Source organism: Notechis scutatus, chromosome Z (assembly GCF_049901735.1).
Source record: "Notechis scutatus isolate UNSWTSFEM ecotype Mainland chromosome Z, rNotScu1.2, whole genome shotgun sequence".
In the NCBI taxonomy this organism is placed as follows: domain Eukaryota; kingdom Metazoa; phylum Chordata; class Lepidosauria; order Squamata; family Elapidae; genus Notechis; species Notechis scutatus.
Window position 1 is genome coordinate 4006652 of NC_142025.1, and position 16777 is coordinate 4023428.

Here is a 16777-nt window from a genome sequence, read left to right on the forward strand (position 1 = left end):
GGAAGCCCACCAAAAGTGAATGAGTATTTAACCCATTAAAGTCTAATGGGTTTTAGACCTGACAGAGGGAACCAGACTAGCGTTACAGAGAAAGAGCACAGAGGCAGTCCTTGAGTTATGAATGGTCACTTAGCAACTGTTCATATGATGATCTGAAAAAAGAGGTGCAGGCAGTCCTCAACGTCCAACCATCTATTTAATGACCATTCTAAGTTATAACAGCATTCTTAAAAGTGATCGACAATCACCACAGCATCGTCAACATGATCAGAATTTGGGTCCTTGGCTATCAGCAGGCATTTATGATGTCATGCGGGGGGTTGTCGAGTCACGTGATCACCATTTGTGACTGCCCCTGCTGGTTTTTGGCCAGCCAACTCAAAGGGGAAAACTGGTCCAAGGATTGTATTTTTATTTTAAAAAGCAAGCTGTACCGAATTTGGGATAGTAGATTTTATACTGCGTTTCGGGTCCTCAGGCTTTTACAGATGCTTCTGATACTATAAATTTTTTTTTAAGTGGTGCTCCAGCTGTTGTCTCCTGAAAAAGCGCCTCTGTGACAACCCTGACATGGAGGACTGAGAATCTCTATAGATCAGGCCACAGATCTTAAAGCCCCCAAAACTGAGAAACACATCCTCAGATAACGACTGTATTTTCAGCAGTTCGAATCCCTAGCGCTGCGTAACGAAGGGAGCTCCCGTTACTTGCCCCAACCTAGCAGTTCGAAAGCATGTAAAAAAATGCAAGTAGAAAAATTACCTTCCCTTTGGTGGGAAGGTCGCAGTGTTCCGTGCACCTTTGAAGGCGTTTCCTCATGCTGGCCACATGACCATGGAGACGTCTTCGGACAGCGCTGGCTCTTCTTTGGCTTTGTAATGGAGATGAGCACCGACCCCTAGAGCCAGAAACGACTAGCATGGATGTGCGAGGGGAACCTTTACATTTACTTTTACCTAGTTTATTGAAAAGACTAACATGACATGATAGCAGTCTTCCAATATCGGTCATAATTTTCATATGTGAAAATCGGTCATAAGTCACGTTTGTCGGTGATGTTGTAACTTCGATCTGCCGCTAAACGAATGGTTGCTAAGTCGAGGAGTAACGTGTACGAGAGTAAACCTTTTGACCCAAGACCTCAGACGGGATGGCCGAGAATCCTGGATTGGGGCAGAAATCCCCATCAAAAACAAAACAGTAATGTTGAGCTGAGGATTTCTGCCTTTGTGGGTCATTTTGTAAAAATAGCAACAGTTTTGACAGTTGTAATGGAGCCAGGGGAAAAACCAACAAAACTTGAAACGTCAACAAAGGAAGAGGTCCCACTATCTGCTTTTGCCAGAGAAGTAAGAGGTGATGCCAGCAGCCAAAACCCAGTTATACTTTTCTGTGAAACTAATTTTAAGAGTGGGGGTGTTTGCCGTAACGGTGTTGATTTACACACGTGTTTCTCAATCACAGCAACTTTAAGGCACGTGGACTTCAGCTTTTAGTATTCCCCAGCCAGCTTCTCGGGGGATTTTTTAAGAGAGAAAACAGCCATAAAACAGACATTAGTTTTGATTCCCAAAGGGATACAATCCTAGGAGAGAGAAACCGCAAAGCGAAGGGTGTGTCAGGTGCCAAGAAGAGGAAAAAATAGGATACGGGTAGAAATCAGATCATGGCAGGACAAAATGTACACTAAGATATAAGCTAGAGTAAAGGGTAAAATATAAATTAAAGTAAAAATTCAGCAAAAAATAAAGTAAAGAGTAAAGAATAACATAAAGAGTAAAGTAAGGAATAATGTAAAGAGTAAAGTAAAATAAAGAGTAAAGTAAAAAAGCAAAGTAAGAAATAAAGTAAAAATAAAGAGTAAAGAGTAAAATAAAGAGTAATGTAAAAAAGCAAAGTATAAAGTAAAAGTAAAGAATAAAGAATAAATAAAAAAGCAAAGTAAAGTAAGAAGTAAAGAGTAAAGCAAAAAGTAAAGAGTAAAATAAAGAGTAAAGAGTAATATAAAGTAAAAAGCAAAGTATAAAGTAAAATAAGAAGTAAAGAGTAAAGCAATGTAAAATAAAAAGTAAGGAGAAGAGTAAAAGGCAAGCATTGTGGAGGCTACCTAGTGTGGCACAAAGTAACAGGGAGAAGCAGAGAAACTGGAGAAGAAGAAATGATTCACCTCTTCAACCTCAAGGGTTTTCACTTTTTAGAAGCTGCAATATTTATCTTGGGATTTAACCTCCTTTTTAGCGTTGGACAAGAAGAATGTCTGCATTTCTGGGTGGATGCATTTCAAGGGACTGGATTCCACTTTGGCTTCTGGCCGTGCCAACATCAACAGAAAACAGCCCCAAAAGGGTATTTCTGAGATTCTTTTCATGCTTCTCCAGTAAATAAAACTGTCCTCCAAAACCCATCAAAATACAGGCAAACCCTTTGATTTTTAGTTTTTATTGTTATTTTTTCTTATCTCTTAGGTGTATAAGAGATACATCTCAAACTATTAGGAATTCTGGCATGTTTTCGGTTAAATAATCTTTTAACTGATTATAAAGTTCTCATTTAGGGAGAGGAAGAAAATGGAGTGACTGGCAAAAACAATTCCCCCAAAGACACAAGTCTTCAAAATCCATGTTTCTACATTTTGGCAACTTGAAGACGTGTGGACTTCAATTTCTAGAATTTCCAGTAGAGCTGGCTGGAGAATTCTGGGAATTGAAGTCCCCCTATGTCTTCAAGGTAATGAGGTTGAGAATTGTTGTTCTCGAATACAGATTGATGTGGAAACCGTTTGGGTTCCAATTTTGCAATTTATAGGTAGTCTTTGACTACATGACGCCATCACTCTGCTAAACTAGTAATTCCCTCCACACTGTCCAACTGTTTGCAAAGTCTGCACTACTATTACTATTAACCTTCTCATCACTCCTTATCACCTATCCCCTCCCATTTGTGACTGTATGACTGTAACTCTGTCGCTTATATCCTTACTATTTATATTGACTGTTTCCTAGTATGATTTGATTGTTTATTGTACCCTATGACTATCATTAAGTGTTGGACCTTATGACTCTTGACTCTTGAAACTTTTCTTTCATGTACACTGAGAGCATTTGCACCAAGACAAATTCCTTGTGTGTCCAATCACACTTGGCCAATAAAAGAATTCTAATTCTTCTAATTTTTAGTGACCGTTTGAAGTTACAACAGCATTGAGAAAAGTGACTTATGACCATTTTTTCACACTTAACGACCATTTTTCCACTTGAAGAACTGCGGTGATTTGCTTAACAACGGTGGCAGGAAAGGTCGTAAAACGAGGCAAAGCTCATCAACACATGTCTTGCCTAGCAACAAACATTTTGGGCTCAGTTATGGTTGCTAGAACGAGGATTAGCTGAATTAAAAAAAGGAAGCCGTTTGAAAATGGAATTAAGGAGAAAACTGGTGTGCAGAACAAGGCCAAAGGATACAGAAGGATGCAGGCCGAAGGAGCAAATGTTTGGGTTGACTTCAGTGGCGACCGAAATCTTGTCAGTTCAACTCGAATAAAGTCCTCCTTTTGAGTTACTTGATGGATTGATTAGCTTGGGATAACAGAATAACAGTTGGAAGGGACCCTGGAGGTCTTCTAGTCCAACCCCCTGTTAAGCAGGAGACCCTACACCATTCACGACAAAGAGGTGTCCAATCTCTTCTTAAAAGCCTCCCATGTTGGAACGCTCACAACTTCTGAAGGCAAACTATTCCATTGGTTGATTGTTCTTGCTGTTGGTAAATTCCTCCTTAGTTCTAGGTTGGTTCTCTCCTTGATTAGTTTCCACCCGTTGTTTCTTCACCTGCCTTCAGGTGCTTTGTTTGGAGAACAGCTTGACCCCTTCCTCTCTGGGGCAGCCCCTTAACTATTGGAAGACTGCTGTCATGTCACCCCTTGTCCTTCTTTTCATTAAACTAGAGATACCCAATTCCAGCAAACGTTCTCTGTACGTTTGATCCTCCAGTCCCCTAATCCTCTTGGTTGCTCTTCTCTGCACTCTTTCCAGGGTCTTTGCTACATCGTGGTGACCAAAACTGGTTGCATTATTCCAAGTCTGGTCTTACCGAGGCCTTTTAAAGCTGTACCATCTACTTCAAATGATTCCAGGCAAAGGGGATGTTAATACCAGCTTTCCCACCAGCCTTCTCCTTACCTGGCAGACGTCGTAATGCTCAAAGAGGGACAGCAAGCCCACATCGCTACGCCCACTGATCCCTTTCAGGAGGGTGAAGTTGCCATTTCCTGAGTCCAGCTCCATCACATCGTTGAAGACATTGGATACGGCCCTGCCGGTCAGTAGCAAGTTGACCAGTTCCTAGTTTCAGGAGAACAAAACGATGGGCGGATTATACACCAGTTGGGACTTTAGACAGGCTCAAAGATCCGATACGATCGCTTGACTCCTGAAATGAATTCCAGGGAAAGGAGAAACGTTCTTCCAGTTTTGGGTGTAGGGAAGCTTAATTACAGGTAGTCTTCAATTTACAACAGTTCGTTTAATGACCGTTCAGTTGCAGTGGCAGTGAAAAATGAGGCTTATGACTGTTTTTCACTTTTACAACCATGTGATTCCCCTTTTGCGATCTTCTGGCAAGGGAAGTCAGATTCACTTAACAACTGAGGGCCTGTAAAATAGGGCAAAACTCATTTAACGCATGTCTCACTTAGCGACAGGAATGTTGGGCTCAATTGTGGCTGTAAGTCGAGGGCTACCTGTATAAGATGACAATAGGATTGCATTTAAGGCCCAAATTTCTGTTCGCTAAGTGAGACAGTTGTTAAGTGAGTTTTGCCCCATAGCAGATGAACATGGAATGTTTGGGGAATATGTTTAAAGTTGAGTGTTTCTAAAGTTCTGATTGAGAAAAGAAATATTAAAAGTGGTGACCTCCAACTTTCATCACAGCAAATACAAAACAAAAACAAAAACACCACCTTAGAGATCCTATACTTCCTAAAAGTTACAATCGCCTTCTTCCCATAATCCATCCCTCATGCAAATCCACAAATTTATTATTTTTCTTTTTCTCGGTTTTTTACTTTTCTCTTCCCCTTTTCTTTTTTCTTCCCTTTCTCTCTTCCCTCCCTCCCGTTTCCTTCTTGGTTAACTTTATGTCTTTTTGTTATGTTTTTAATTCAATGAAATTATTCTTTTAAAAGAAAAAAAAAGTTCTGTCTGTTTCTGTTTCTATTCACATGACAAATAAATCCATATACATCTAAAGGCATGATTGATACAACTGCTGATTGAGTAAAGACTGAAGGTATTAGTGAAAGACAGAAGAGTGATGGGAAGTTACGAATCTGGCCGATTGATTGACTGATTGATTGCAGGGGGTGGATGCATCAAGACCAGATCTTGGGTGATAAAAAGGAGGAAAAGCACAGGAGAAATTAAAATGAAAGTGGAATTGCAGCTAGTCCTCGACTTACGACCACAATTGACCTCAAAAATTTCTGTTGCTAAGTAAAGCATTGGTTAAGTGAGTTTTTGCCCCATTTTGCCATCTTTCTTGCCACTGTTGTTAAGTGAATCTCTGCAGTTGTTAAGTGAGTAACATAGTCGTTAAGGGAATCTGACTTTCCCCATTGACTTTGCTTGTTAGAAAGTCGCAAAAGGGGATGATATGACCCCGGGACCAGGCAGCAGTCATAAACGTGAGACGGTTGCTAAGCGCCTGGATTTTGATCCCGTGACCATGGGGATGCTGCAAGGCCGTGATGGCGAACCTATGGTGAACCTATGGTGAACCTATGGCACGCCGGAGGTGCCACGCAGGGCCATTACTGCCGGCATGGTGAGCCCTCCCCCAGAGCAGGTCTACTGTGCATGTGTCCTCACCGCCCGCCTGACGGCTGATTGTCAGGTACCTGGCCTGCGATGGGGGTGGGTGGGTCACACACGCATGCTCAGGGGGCGTGGTGGTGGGGCTGCGCACATTGCCTTCTGGGTGCTGGCGTGTGAGCGTGCGAGCGCATGCACAATTTTCCCAAAAAGGTTAGCCACCACTGCTGCAAGGGATGTAAGTTTGAAAAACAGCCACAAGTCACCTTTTTCCAGTGCCGTTGTTATTCTGAATGGTCGCTCAATGAACCTCTACTGCAGGACGGGAAAAATACAAGTCCCGCTAGGTGGTCAAGGGTCCCCAAACTTGGCCACTTTAAGACTTGTGGACTTCAACTCCCAGAATTGTTGGGAGTTGAAGCCCCATGAGTCTTAAAGGGGCCAAGTTTGGAGACCTCTGTCCTAGGTGAACCAAGAAGACCGATTCATCATCAGCCATCCAAAGGAATGGAAAACAGTCATAAAGAGAACCAGTTTGATCCAGTAATTAAGGCACCGGGAGAGAGACTGGGGGAGTTTGACCCTTCTTGCCTTAGCGATGAAAGCTGGCTGTGGTGACTCTGGGCCAGTCACTCTCCCTTAGCCTAACCCACCTTAAAAGTTTGCCATTATGGGGAAAATAAGGAGGAGGAAAGTGTGCTGGATGTGTTTGTCACCTCCAATTATTTCTAAAATTTTAAAGGTGGAGTATAAATAAAATATAATAATACGAAATGAAATGAAATAATGAAATGAAACAAAACGTAATATAGAATATAGAGTAAAACATAAAACAAGACAAAATTAAACAAAATTAAAATAATTAAATTAAAAACTAAATTAAATTAAATCAAATCAAACTAAATTAGGAAAGGGCCAGATCAGAGCTTAACTTCCTAAAAATGGGTCAGAAACAAAGCCATATTTGAACCTTTCTGCAAGAGTAAGAAGGTGGCAGATTGAACGTGCGGAGAGACATTCCACAGAAGGGGGCCACCACCGAGAAGGCTGCCTTAGGGGACCCCGAAGGGCTCAATCGCCTCTAGGGCAGGAGCTCAGCGAGTTGATGACCGTTCCAGGGCGACACTGGTCAGATAATTTACCCTAGAGTGGGACCCGGTGTTGCAGCTTTCCTCGACTGGACCCCTTAGCAACTAACAACTCCAGAGGGACTGGTTCTGTCGTCTGAACCTCCAACTCATGGGGCCCTGCTGGGCTGTTTACCTGCGTGCAGTATCCGTGCGCACCGATCAGTGGGTTTGTGGTGACATCCACATCTCCACGGACTCTGTTGGGGAAGAAGGAAAAAAATCCTCGTCGAAATTAAATTCACGAAACTGGTGCACATTTCTCCTTTTTCTGCTCCAAGTCCGGTTATCGCCCTCGGAAGGTGAACAGAGGTTTGCACAGAAAAATGAAAGCAAAACAGTAAAAAAAAAAAAAATGCCAGGAGAATGATAGAGGGAGCAATGCTTTATCTAAGCGGGGAGTCCTCGACTTATGACTGCAATTGAGGCCAACATTTCTGTTGATAAGCGAGACAGTTCTTAAGTCAGTTTTGCCACGTTTTACGACCAAGCACCTGAATTTTGACCACAGGGGATGCTGCAACAGTCATAAGTCTTGTAAGTTTGAATGATCACTAAATGAACGGTTGTAAGTTGAGGACTACCGGGTATGGATGGCCTTGAAGGAGGAGGGAAGGAGATGCCGCAGAGAAAACAATCAGATGAGGAGCCTCCAGTCACTAAACCATGAGAGCAAAAAACTTGGAAGGTCTCATCCCAAGCAATTTAAAAGTGGAAGAAGGAAATCCTCTACACACGGCAACCTTTTTGTTATTGTTTTTAAGAAATTAAATATTTAAACCTTTTCACTGAAGAAGAAAAATGAATTCAAACTACAGGATACATTTTCAATGGCTTCCCCTAAAATCAGAGGAGTTTAACTAGGATTTGAACTAAAAGGCAGGGGGTGGGAAATCACATTTTAAAGTCAAATACTAATTATTATTTTTTTGCTTGCTTAAAAAAAAAGAATCTGATTCTAAAAATAAAAGCAAGGAATAATTGTCATTGTTCCCTGGAATGCCGAATCGAAGCTCGGCATATCGAGGAAGTATTCGGACTAAAAAAAGCTTTTTAACTGCAGCCTTGGAAAGCAAGTTTATCTCACTAAAAAGAAGTTTATATTAATAAACCACCATCATCAAAGAACAATTCTAAGAGTTGATTTATAGTAGGGACTCTTTCAAATAATGTCAAGTCCAGAACATTACCGGAAGAAGAAGAAAGTGGAAAGTTGCTGAGATATAATGAGTATCGGTCGGCCGCTGGCCATTTTTTTTCACTGAATGACCGGCACGGTGGAATTCCCATGGCTTTGCTTGAAGCCAACTCATGGATGAAATATGCGTCAGTTAGGAGCTGTGGGACACCAAGTGTGGACAATAGAAGGAAGTTCTAATCCCATCCATAGTTGCAAATGTTCTGGGAACGCCAAGTTGAGACTAAGACACTGGAGGAGAAGCGACATCTGGGTTTTCCATCATTTTTCCTAGGGAGGAAATAACCTGCAAACTGAATGGCATTTCTAGAGGTTGGAAGAAGCCTCTTTCCAAAGCCAACATCTCAGTGCATTTGAAGCAGGATGACCTCAAGGGCTTTTGGCCAGCAAGACACAGAGAAAATGGAGGAACACACAAGCTGCAGAAACTTGCAGAAGCTCGGTGTGACTATCTAATCAATCCATCGATCAGAATAGAGCTGGGAGGGGCCTTGGAGGTATTCTCGTCCAACCCCTTGTTCAAGCAAGAGGCCCTACATTATTTCAAACAGGTGGCTGTCCACTCTCCAGTAATGGAGCACCCACAACTTCTGAAGGCAAGGTATTCCACTGGTTAATTATTCTCACTGTTAAAAAGTTTCTCCTTAACTCCAGGTTGCTTCTCTCCTTGATTAGTTTCCACCCATTGTTTCTTCTCTGGCCTTCTGGTGCTTTGGAGAATAGGTGGACCCCTTCCCTCTTTGTGGCGGCCCCTCAAATCCGGGGAAACTGCTATCATGTCTCCCTAGTCCTTCTTTTCTTCTTCAGACTGGCCATACCCAAATCCTGCAACTGTTCCTCGTATGTTTTAGTCTCCAGGCCTTTAAACGTCTTAGTGGATTTTCTTTGCACTTTTTTCCAAAGTCTTCACATCTTTTTTGTAATGTGGTGGCCAAAACTGGACGCGGTATTTGGTCTTTCATCCAAGATGGTTCTGCCTACAAGCCACCAAGCGTGGAGAGGTTACTCTCCCCAAAAAACAAATTTTGGAGATGGCTGAGATCTTCCCAGCTACGTCCACCTCTTGAAATGCTGACAGCACCAATCACAGGAGAACCTCAGGCTCTACACCAAAGAGGCCTCTTAAAATCCAGGTGACCCCTTGTGTTTTAACAAGAGAGTCAGAAAATCCTTTCTCTTGTCATCTCCTGGCCACCGAGAGTTCAAAAAACCAAATCTGTCCAGCCCTGATTTTAAAAAATGGGGGAGGGTGAAGCCATACATATCTAAGGCAATTACACAATTGATGTTGGTGTTGTAAGCCGCCCAGAACTGCCTTGCAGCGAGATGGGCAGCAAGCAAAATTTAATTAATTAATCTTCTATGTATATAAAAGTGAAATACTACTCACGCATCATCACAAAATCTCCAGAACTGTAAAGCCTACAAACTTGCAATTTGGCACGTATGTTCCTCTTGGCTTCTAGGGGCTCACTAAGAAAGGATTTTTTTCAGAGCATTTGGAGTATTTCCTGTATTATTCTTATTAACATGCTCTGATGCTAAGGAGTTCTACTCCCCCTCCCCACCTGAAAGGAAACCTGTTCCAACTGCAAAACACAAGCAGAGGAGAGGAGTTTCGGTTTCAGAGCACCAAGCAGCTTTAGTACAGAATAGTTGAGCTAAGCCCTGCCCAGGCTCTTTGCTGTCTCCTTCTGGCTCACACAGCAAATACTGTTTCAGTTTCCAAACAGCCCTCTGATGCTAAGGAGTTCTACTCCCCCTCCCCACCTGAAAAGCAAAACACAAGGAGAGGAGAGGAGATTCGGTTTCACTTTCACAGCAGCAAGCAGCTTTACTACAGGAACAGTTGAGCTAAGAGACAGCCAGGCTTCTTGCTGTCTCCTTTTTGCTCACGCGGCAAATTCTGCTTCAGTTTCCAAACAGCCCTCAGCTCTCTCACACACTGACAGGACGCTAGCCAGATGAACACCGATGGATGCTGGTAGGCAGAGGCAGACATTTTCCCCCTCTTATTTTCCTCCCAAAAAACTAAGCCCGACCACACAGTTTCGTAGCGAAGCACGGGTACAGAGCTAGTCGATTAATAAAGTGAGAACCAATTTGGTATCACAGTTCAAGGCAGCAAAGAGCAAGAGACCTTGAATTCTAGTCCTGCCTTAAACATGGATGTCAGCTGGATGATTTTGGACCTGCCCCTCCTCTCAGCCTTTAACCAGGCAATGTTGTGGTTAAAGATGGTGGTTTAGAAGCCAGGAGACCGTGAGTTCTAGGCCACCCTTGGGCACAGATCTTCCAGGGGGGATGATGGGCTGGTTCAAGAGTTAGCGTAGTCTAGTATGGAAGGAGTTGGACCAGGGACTGGGAGACCTGGATTCTAGTCTCCTCAACAATGACAGCTCCCTGAGAAGGACTTAGGCTCAGCCCCTTCTTCACAGCCGATCACCAGAAAACGGTGAGTTCTAGTCCCACCTTAGGCATGAAAGACAGGTGGAAGACTTTGGGCCAATCACCAGGAGACGGTGAGTTCTAGTCCCGCCTTAGGCATGAAAGCTGGCTGGATGACTTTGGGCCAATCAACAGGAGACGGTGAGTTCTAGTCCCACCTTAGGCATGGAAGACAGGTGGAAGACTTTGGGCCAATCACCAGGAGACTGGGAGTTCTAGTCCCACCTTAGGCATGAAAGACAGGTGGAAGACTTTGGGCCAATCACCAGGAGACGGTGAGTTCTAGTCCCACCTTAGGCATGAAAGCTGGCTGGATGACTTTGGGCCAATCACCAGGAGACTGGGAGTTCTAGTCCCACCTTAGGCATGAAAGACAGGTGGAAGACTTTGGGCCAATCACCAGGAGACTGGGAGTTCTAGTCCCACCTTAGGCATGAAAGACAGGTGGAAGACTTTGGGCCAATCACCAGGAGACTGGGAGTTCTAGTCCCACCTTAGGCATGAAAGCTGGCTGGATGACTTTGGGCCAATCAACAGGAGACGGTGAGTTCTAGTCCCACCTTAGGCATGAAAGCTGGCTGGATGACTTTGGGCCAATCAACAGGAGACGGTGAGTTCTAGTCCCACCTTAGGCATGAAAGCTGGCTGGATGACTTTGGGCCAATCAACAGGAGACGGAGAGTTCTAGTCCCACCTTAGGCATGAAAGCTGGCTGGATGACTTTGGGCCAATCACCAGGAGACGGTGAGTTCTAGTCCCACCTTAGGCATGAAAGACAGGTGGAAGACTTTGGGCCAATCACCAGGGAGACGGTGAGTTCTAGTCCCACCTTAGGCATGAAAGCTGGCTGGATGACTTTGGGCCAATCAACAGGAGACGGAGAGTTCTAGTCCCACCTTAGGCATGAAAGCTGGCTGGATGACTTTGGGCCAATCACCAGGAGACGGTGAGTTCTAGTCCCACCTTAGGCATGAAAGACAGGTGGAAGACTTTGGGCCAATCAACAGGAGACGGAGAGTTCTAGTCCCATCTTAGGCATGAAAGACGGCTGGATGACTTTGGGCCAATCACCAGGAGACTGGGAGTTCTAGTCCCACCTTAGGCATGAAAGCTGGCTGGATGACTTTGGGCCAATCAACAGGAGACGGTGAGTTCTAGTCCCACCTTAGGCATGAAAGCTGGCTCACTAACTTTGTGCCAGTCAGCAAGAGATGGTGAGTTTTAGTCCTGCCTTACATACAAAACCGACTGGGGGCCTTTCCTCTTAGCCCTAGGGAAAAGACACAGAGCAAACCACTTCCAAAAATATTGCCAAGAAAACGCTAAGGCCTTATTCAGACTGATTCAAAGATGGGAGGGGGGGAATAAACAAAGGGAAAAAAAGAAAAGTCTATAGATTTTTCCCCTGAATGCTAGCAGAGTGAAATGTGCGTCAGAAACAGAAGTTAAATCTAACTTGGAAAAGAAAAAAAAGAAAAAAAACCCTCAACTGATTAGAAAGGGTTTTTATTTTTAATAGAAAGCCACTGTGGATCTGAGGAGATGGAGGGTGGGGGAAAGGACCTGAATTCTCATTTGGGCATCTATATATATATTCTAAAACTTATTAGTCATGTATTTTCACCCACCTTCTTCTTATACAACAGTCCGAGCAGCTTTTCAAAATCCATCTCCGGATTCTTAACCTTTCAAAGTTCTATCTTAATATCCCCCAATAACTCTCTTTCATTGCTGGGTTAGTTTAATTTTCTAAATTTTACTGTGTGATTATTTGGAGGGCTGCAATCAAATGTTCATCTGGCTTTCTATTTCCTTCTGTATTTTATTAGGCAGCTTAGAACTTACATTTTTTTAAGTTCAATATTTTTTCTGTTATTGTGTGATTTTATATAACTCCTGAGTTATATAATGACTCTGTAATGAAGTTTTATATAAAAAAATGTTGGTAAACATATGAGGTTTATGGAAAACTTTGATGAAGTTGAACAGATTTCCAAGGAGAGAGAAAATATTTTTTAAAAACTTCAAATAATATTCTAAAAGTTTTATTTAAATTACTGAATTATTAAAGTGAGTTGGAACTGTATTCCAATACATAATGCTTTCCTGTGCTGGTTTTCTAATTGCATTAAGATACTTATTGTTAAATAATTTTAATCAAGCTTTAATTGGATCTGGAACTGCTCATTTCATTTTATTTATTTATCTGTATTTTGCAAAATTTGCAAGATGCAACCTCACATCTTTGGTGGATTGGGATAAACGGAAGAAATATTGAGGCCAGATTTTTGTTTTAATTCCAAAGATTCTTAAAACAAAAATAAAACTGAAACCAGAATGCTTTTCTTTTAGGACTATTGGACAAAGAACTAGAAAAAATAAATTGGAACATTACCTATGCTGACTTCAGTGAGAATTATATATGCACAAAAATGGAAAGACAAATTGTTTATGGAGATTCTCAGTCATCCAAGTCAGGGTTGTCCCAAAGGAGCTTTTTCAAAAAGCAACAAGACTTTCTTTGTTTTTTGCTTGAAGATGTTTCACTTCTCATCCAAGGAGCTTCTTCAGTTCTGACTGAATGGTGGAGGATGGAAGGATTTATATTCCTTGCAGTCATCTGGTCATTAGTACTCTCTCTGAGAGTCATTGAGGCCACTTCCGTCCTCCACCACTCAGTCAGAGCTGAAGAAGCTTCTTGGATGGCAAGTGAAATGTTTTCAAGGAAAAACACATAAAGTCCAGTTGGCTCTTGAAAAAGCATCTTTGGGAAAGACAAATTTGAAGATTAGATGGAAAAAGCGATGAAGATGGCAGAAATGGCAAAACTGACTGCTTTAATTCAAGAAATAATTCATCCTGTTTTGTTTCCACTTGGAAACCACTTCTGGGCTTTAAACTTTAAACAGAAAAAAAAATGGAAATTTGATTTTAGGTTTAGATTATTAAGTTAACTTTGTTGTTATAGAAATGAATAGTTATAAAAACAAATAGTACTTGCTAAATAGGAGCAAGTATAGGAACTTCTGTGGTGCAGTAGTTAGAGTGCAGTACTGCAAACTACTTCTGCAGCCAGCTGCCTATAATTTGGCAGATCAAATCCCACCAGGCTCAAGGCTGACTCAGCTTTCCATCCTTTCGAAGTGGGTAAAATGAGGGCCCAGATTGTTGGGGGCAAGAGGCTGACTCTGTAAACCGCTTAGAGGGGGCTGTAAAGCACTATAAAGCGGTATATAAGTCTATGGACTATTGCTATTTTTTTCCTTCCTTCCTTCCTTCCTTCCTTCCTTCCTTCCTTCCTTCCTTCCTTCCTTCCTTCCTTCCTTCCTTCCTTCCTCCCTCCCTCCCTCCCTCCCTCCCTCCCATCCATCCATCCATCCATCCATCCTTCCTTCCCTACTTCCTTCCCTCCCATCCATCCATCCATCCATCCCAGCTCACGGTTGACTTAGCCTTCCCTCCTTCCAAGGTGGGTAAAATGAGGACCCAGATTGTTGGGGGCAAGAGGCTGACTCTGTAAACCGCTTAGAGAGGGCTGCACGATAAAGCAGTATATAAGTCTAAGTGCTATTGCTATTGCTAAATGTATAAAGCAAAAAGTTTGAGGTTGTAACTGTATTTTGTATTCTACTGCACTGAAAAACAATTGGAAGTCACTATTTTTTCCTCTTTCTTTATTTTTCCCTATTTCCTTATCACTTTTGTTTTTATTTGTATAATGAAGTTGAATAAAAAAAACAACAACCTCAGACTTTGCAAGAAAGTTCTCAGAAAAGGGTGGCAAGCAGGTCTAAAATTTCAAAAAATATCAAAATGGCCACAGAAGGGTGATGTTAGTGACCATACAAGAAGATGGCACCGAATAATAACGTTGGAAGGGATTTTGGAGATACTCCAGTCTAACCCGCTGCTCAAGCAGGAGAGCCTATGCCATTCCAGACAAATGGCTGTCCAACCTCTTGTTAAAAGCCTCCAATAATGGAGCACCCACAACTCCTTGTAGCAAGTCGTTCCACTGGTTAATTGTTCTCACTGTCAGGGAATTTCCCCCTAGTTCCAGATTGCGTCTCTCCTTGACTAGTTTTCATCCGTTGCTTCTTCTCCTCCCTTCGGGGGCTTTGGAAAATAGCTTGATTCTTTCTTTTTTTGTGACAATTCTTCCAATACTGGAAGACTAGCTACAGTGTCACTCCTAGTCCTTCACTTAGTTAGATTAGACATATCTAGTTCCCTCAATTGTTCATGGTATGTTTTAGCCTCCAGTCCCCTAAAAATCTTTGTTCTTCTTCTCTGCACTCTTTCTAGAATCTCAACAATTTTTTTGGTATTGTTTCGACCAGAACCTGCCATTCCGGTATTCCAAGATAGCCTTGTTTTGTTGTGAGTCGCAAAGTTGTGGCCGACCCACCGCAACCCCACGGACAACGTTCCTCCAGGCCTTCCTGTCCTCTACCATCTTCTGGAGTCCGTTAAAGCTCACATCTACTGCTGCAGTGACTCCATCCAGCCCCCTCATTCTCTCTCATCCCCTTCTTCTTTTGCCCTCAACTGTTCCCAGCATTAGGCTCTTCTCCAGGGAGTCCTTCCTTCTTATTAGGTGGCCAAAGTCTTTGAGTTTCAGCTTCAGGATCTGGGCTTCTAAAGAGCAGTCAGGGCTGATCTCCTCTCGGACTGACCGGTTGGATCTCTTTGCAGTCCAAGGGACTTGGAGGAGTCTTTTCCAGCACCAGAGTTCAAAGGCCTCCATTCTTTGGCGCTCAGCCTTCCTTATGGTTCAACTTTCACAGCCATACATTAGTGCAACTTAAAGCAATACTACAACTTATTGTGATCTTGATGCTATCCCTTCTGTTGATGCAGCCTAGGACGGCATTGGCTTTTTCCGCAGCTGCAGCACACAGCTGGCTCATACTTATGTCATACGCTAAGACATCAGGATCAGAGGTGGGTATTCAGCAGGTTCTGACCAGTTCTGGAGAACCGGCCAATGACACCTCTGACTGGCCCCGCCCCATCTCTTCTCTGCCTCCCATTGAGTCCCAGCTGATTGGCTGGGTCTCCTTTCTTTGCCCTGCACAGGAAAATGGAGCTGGAAAGCAGGTTAGGGGTGTGTGGGGAGGGAATAGGGGTTTTGCAGTAACTTTCCACTGCCACGCCCACCAAGCCACCCCATGCCCACAGAACCAGTAGTAAAAAAAATTTGAATTCCACCACTCTCACAGGTACTACTGTTGAGCCAGGTACCACCTATTCAATAAATTTGGTTTTTCTTGGCTATGTGTAGGAACTTACTTTTTTGTCTAACCACTGAATTGCATTTTGTTGGACAGGGCTCCACGTTCAAGTCTGTCAAAACGAGCCATTTACTTAGAGGTAAAGGAAAGACGTGGCATCTTGAGCTCGTAATCTCAAGGTAACAAGGTTGATTAGGCTGAGTCGCTTTTTCCACAGATTAGAATAAATTGGCTTTAATGGTACAAACAGCCTCCTTTCTGACCTTCGACGTTCCCTAGACTCTAGGCTGTTTTTTCAGCACTATTGTTTTTTCCCCTTTCCCCCAAAAAAATAATTTAAAAAAAGGATGGGGCTTTTAATTTTTTTTTTTAAAAAAACCACATTGTTTCCTTCAACTATTTAAAAAAAAAACCACCAAAGCACAAGTTTAGAAACTTCAAGAGTTTTTGGGACCCTGAACTGAGATCTATATCTTTATTTAAAACATAGGTCAATTCACGTGGGAACCACTTTCACCGAGGTTGCTGGCAGACAATTTCCTAGGTAAAATTATTGTCACTTTCCTTGTTATACTGAGCACTTTTATTCCAGAAATGATTTGGGTGGCTCCTGGGAGGTTAGAGTTAGGATCCTACACCAAGGTGCAACTAGCTAGTGGTGTTCCCCGTTGGACAGGGAACAGAATGTTTGAGAAGGTGGTTCAGTCTTTCCTAACTGGGCAAGTTTCAGGATTGTGGGTTTCAACTCCCAGAATTCCTTAGCCAAGATGTCCCTTGTCGAGAAACCCTTCATTCAGTCCCATTGTCATTGAACGAATGGTGGAATGTCTGTGGAGTTAATCATACAGATCATTGTTTTCTGAAAAGGTGATTTTCCAAAAAGCAACTGGACTTTCTTGGGTTTTTTTTCTTCTTTGAAAATGTTTTGCTTCTCATCCAGGAAGGTTCTTCAGTTCTAAA

At 42.7% G+C, this 16777-nt stretch overlaps 1 protein-coding gene across 5 annotated transcripts in view; it reads right to left on the reverse strand.

The window, feature by feature from the left end:
* Nucleotides 1-16777, reverse strand: part of MINDY4 (MINDY lysine 48 deubiquitinase 4) — an 82510-nt gene that overhangs the window by 14570 nt on the left and 51163 nt on the right. For all 5 annotated transcript variants that reach the window (XM_087946963.1, XM_087946962.1, XM_087946961.1 and 2 more), the window contains 2 exons: nt 7074-7137; nt 4179-4340 (listed from right to left, as the gene is read on the reverse strand). In XM_087946963.1, coding sequence (XP_087803089.1) covers nt 4179-4340; nt 7074-7137 — 226 coding nt within the window. The remainder of the gene's footprint in view (nt 1-4178; nt 4341-7073; nt 7138-16777) is intronic.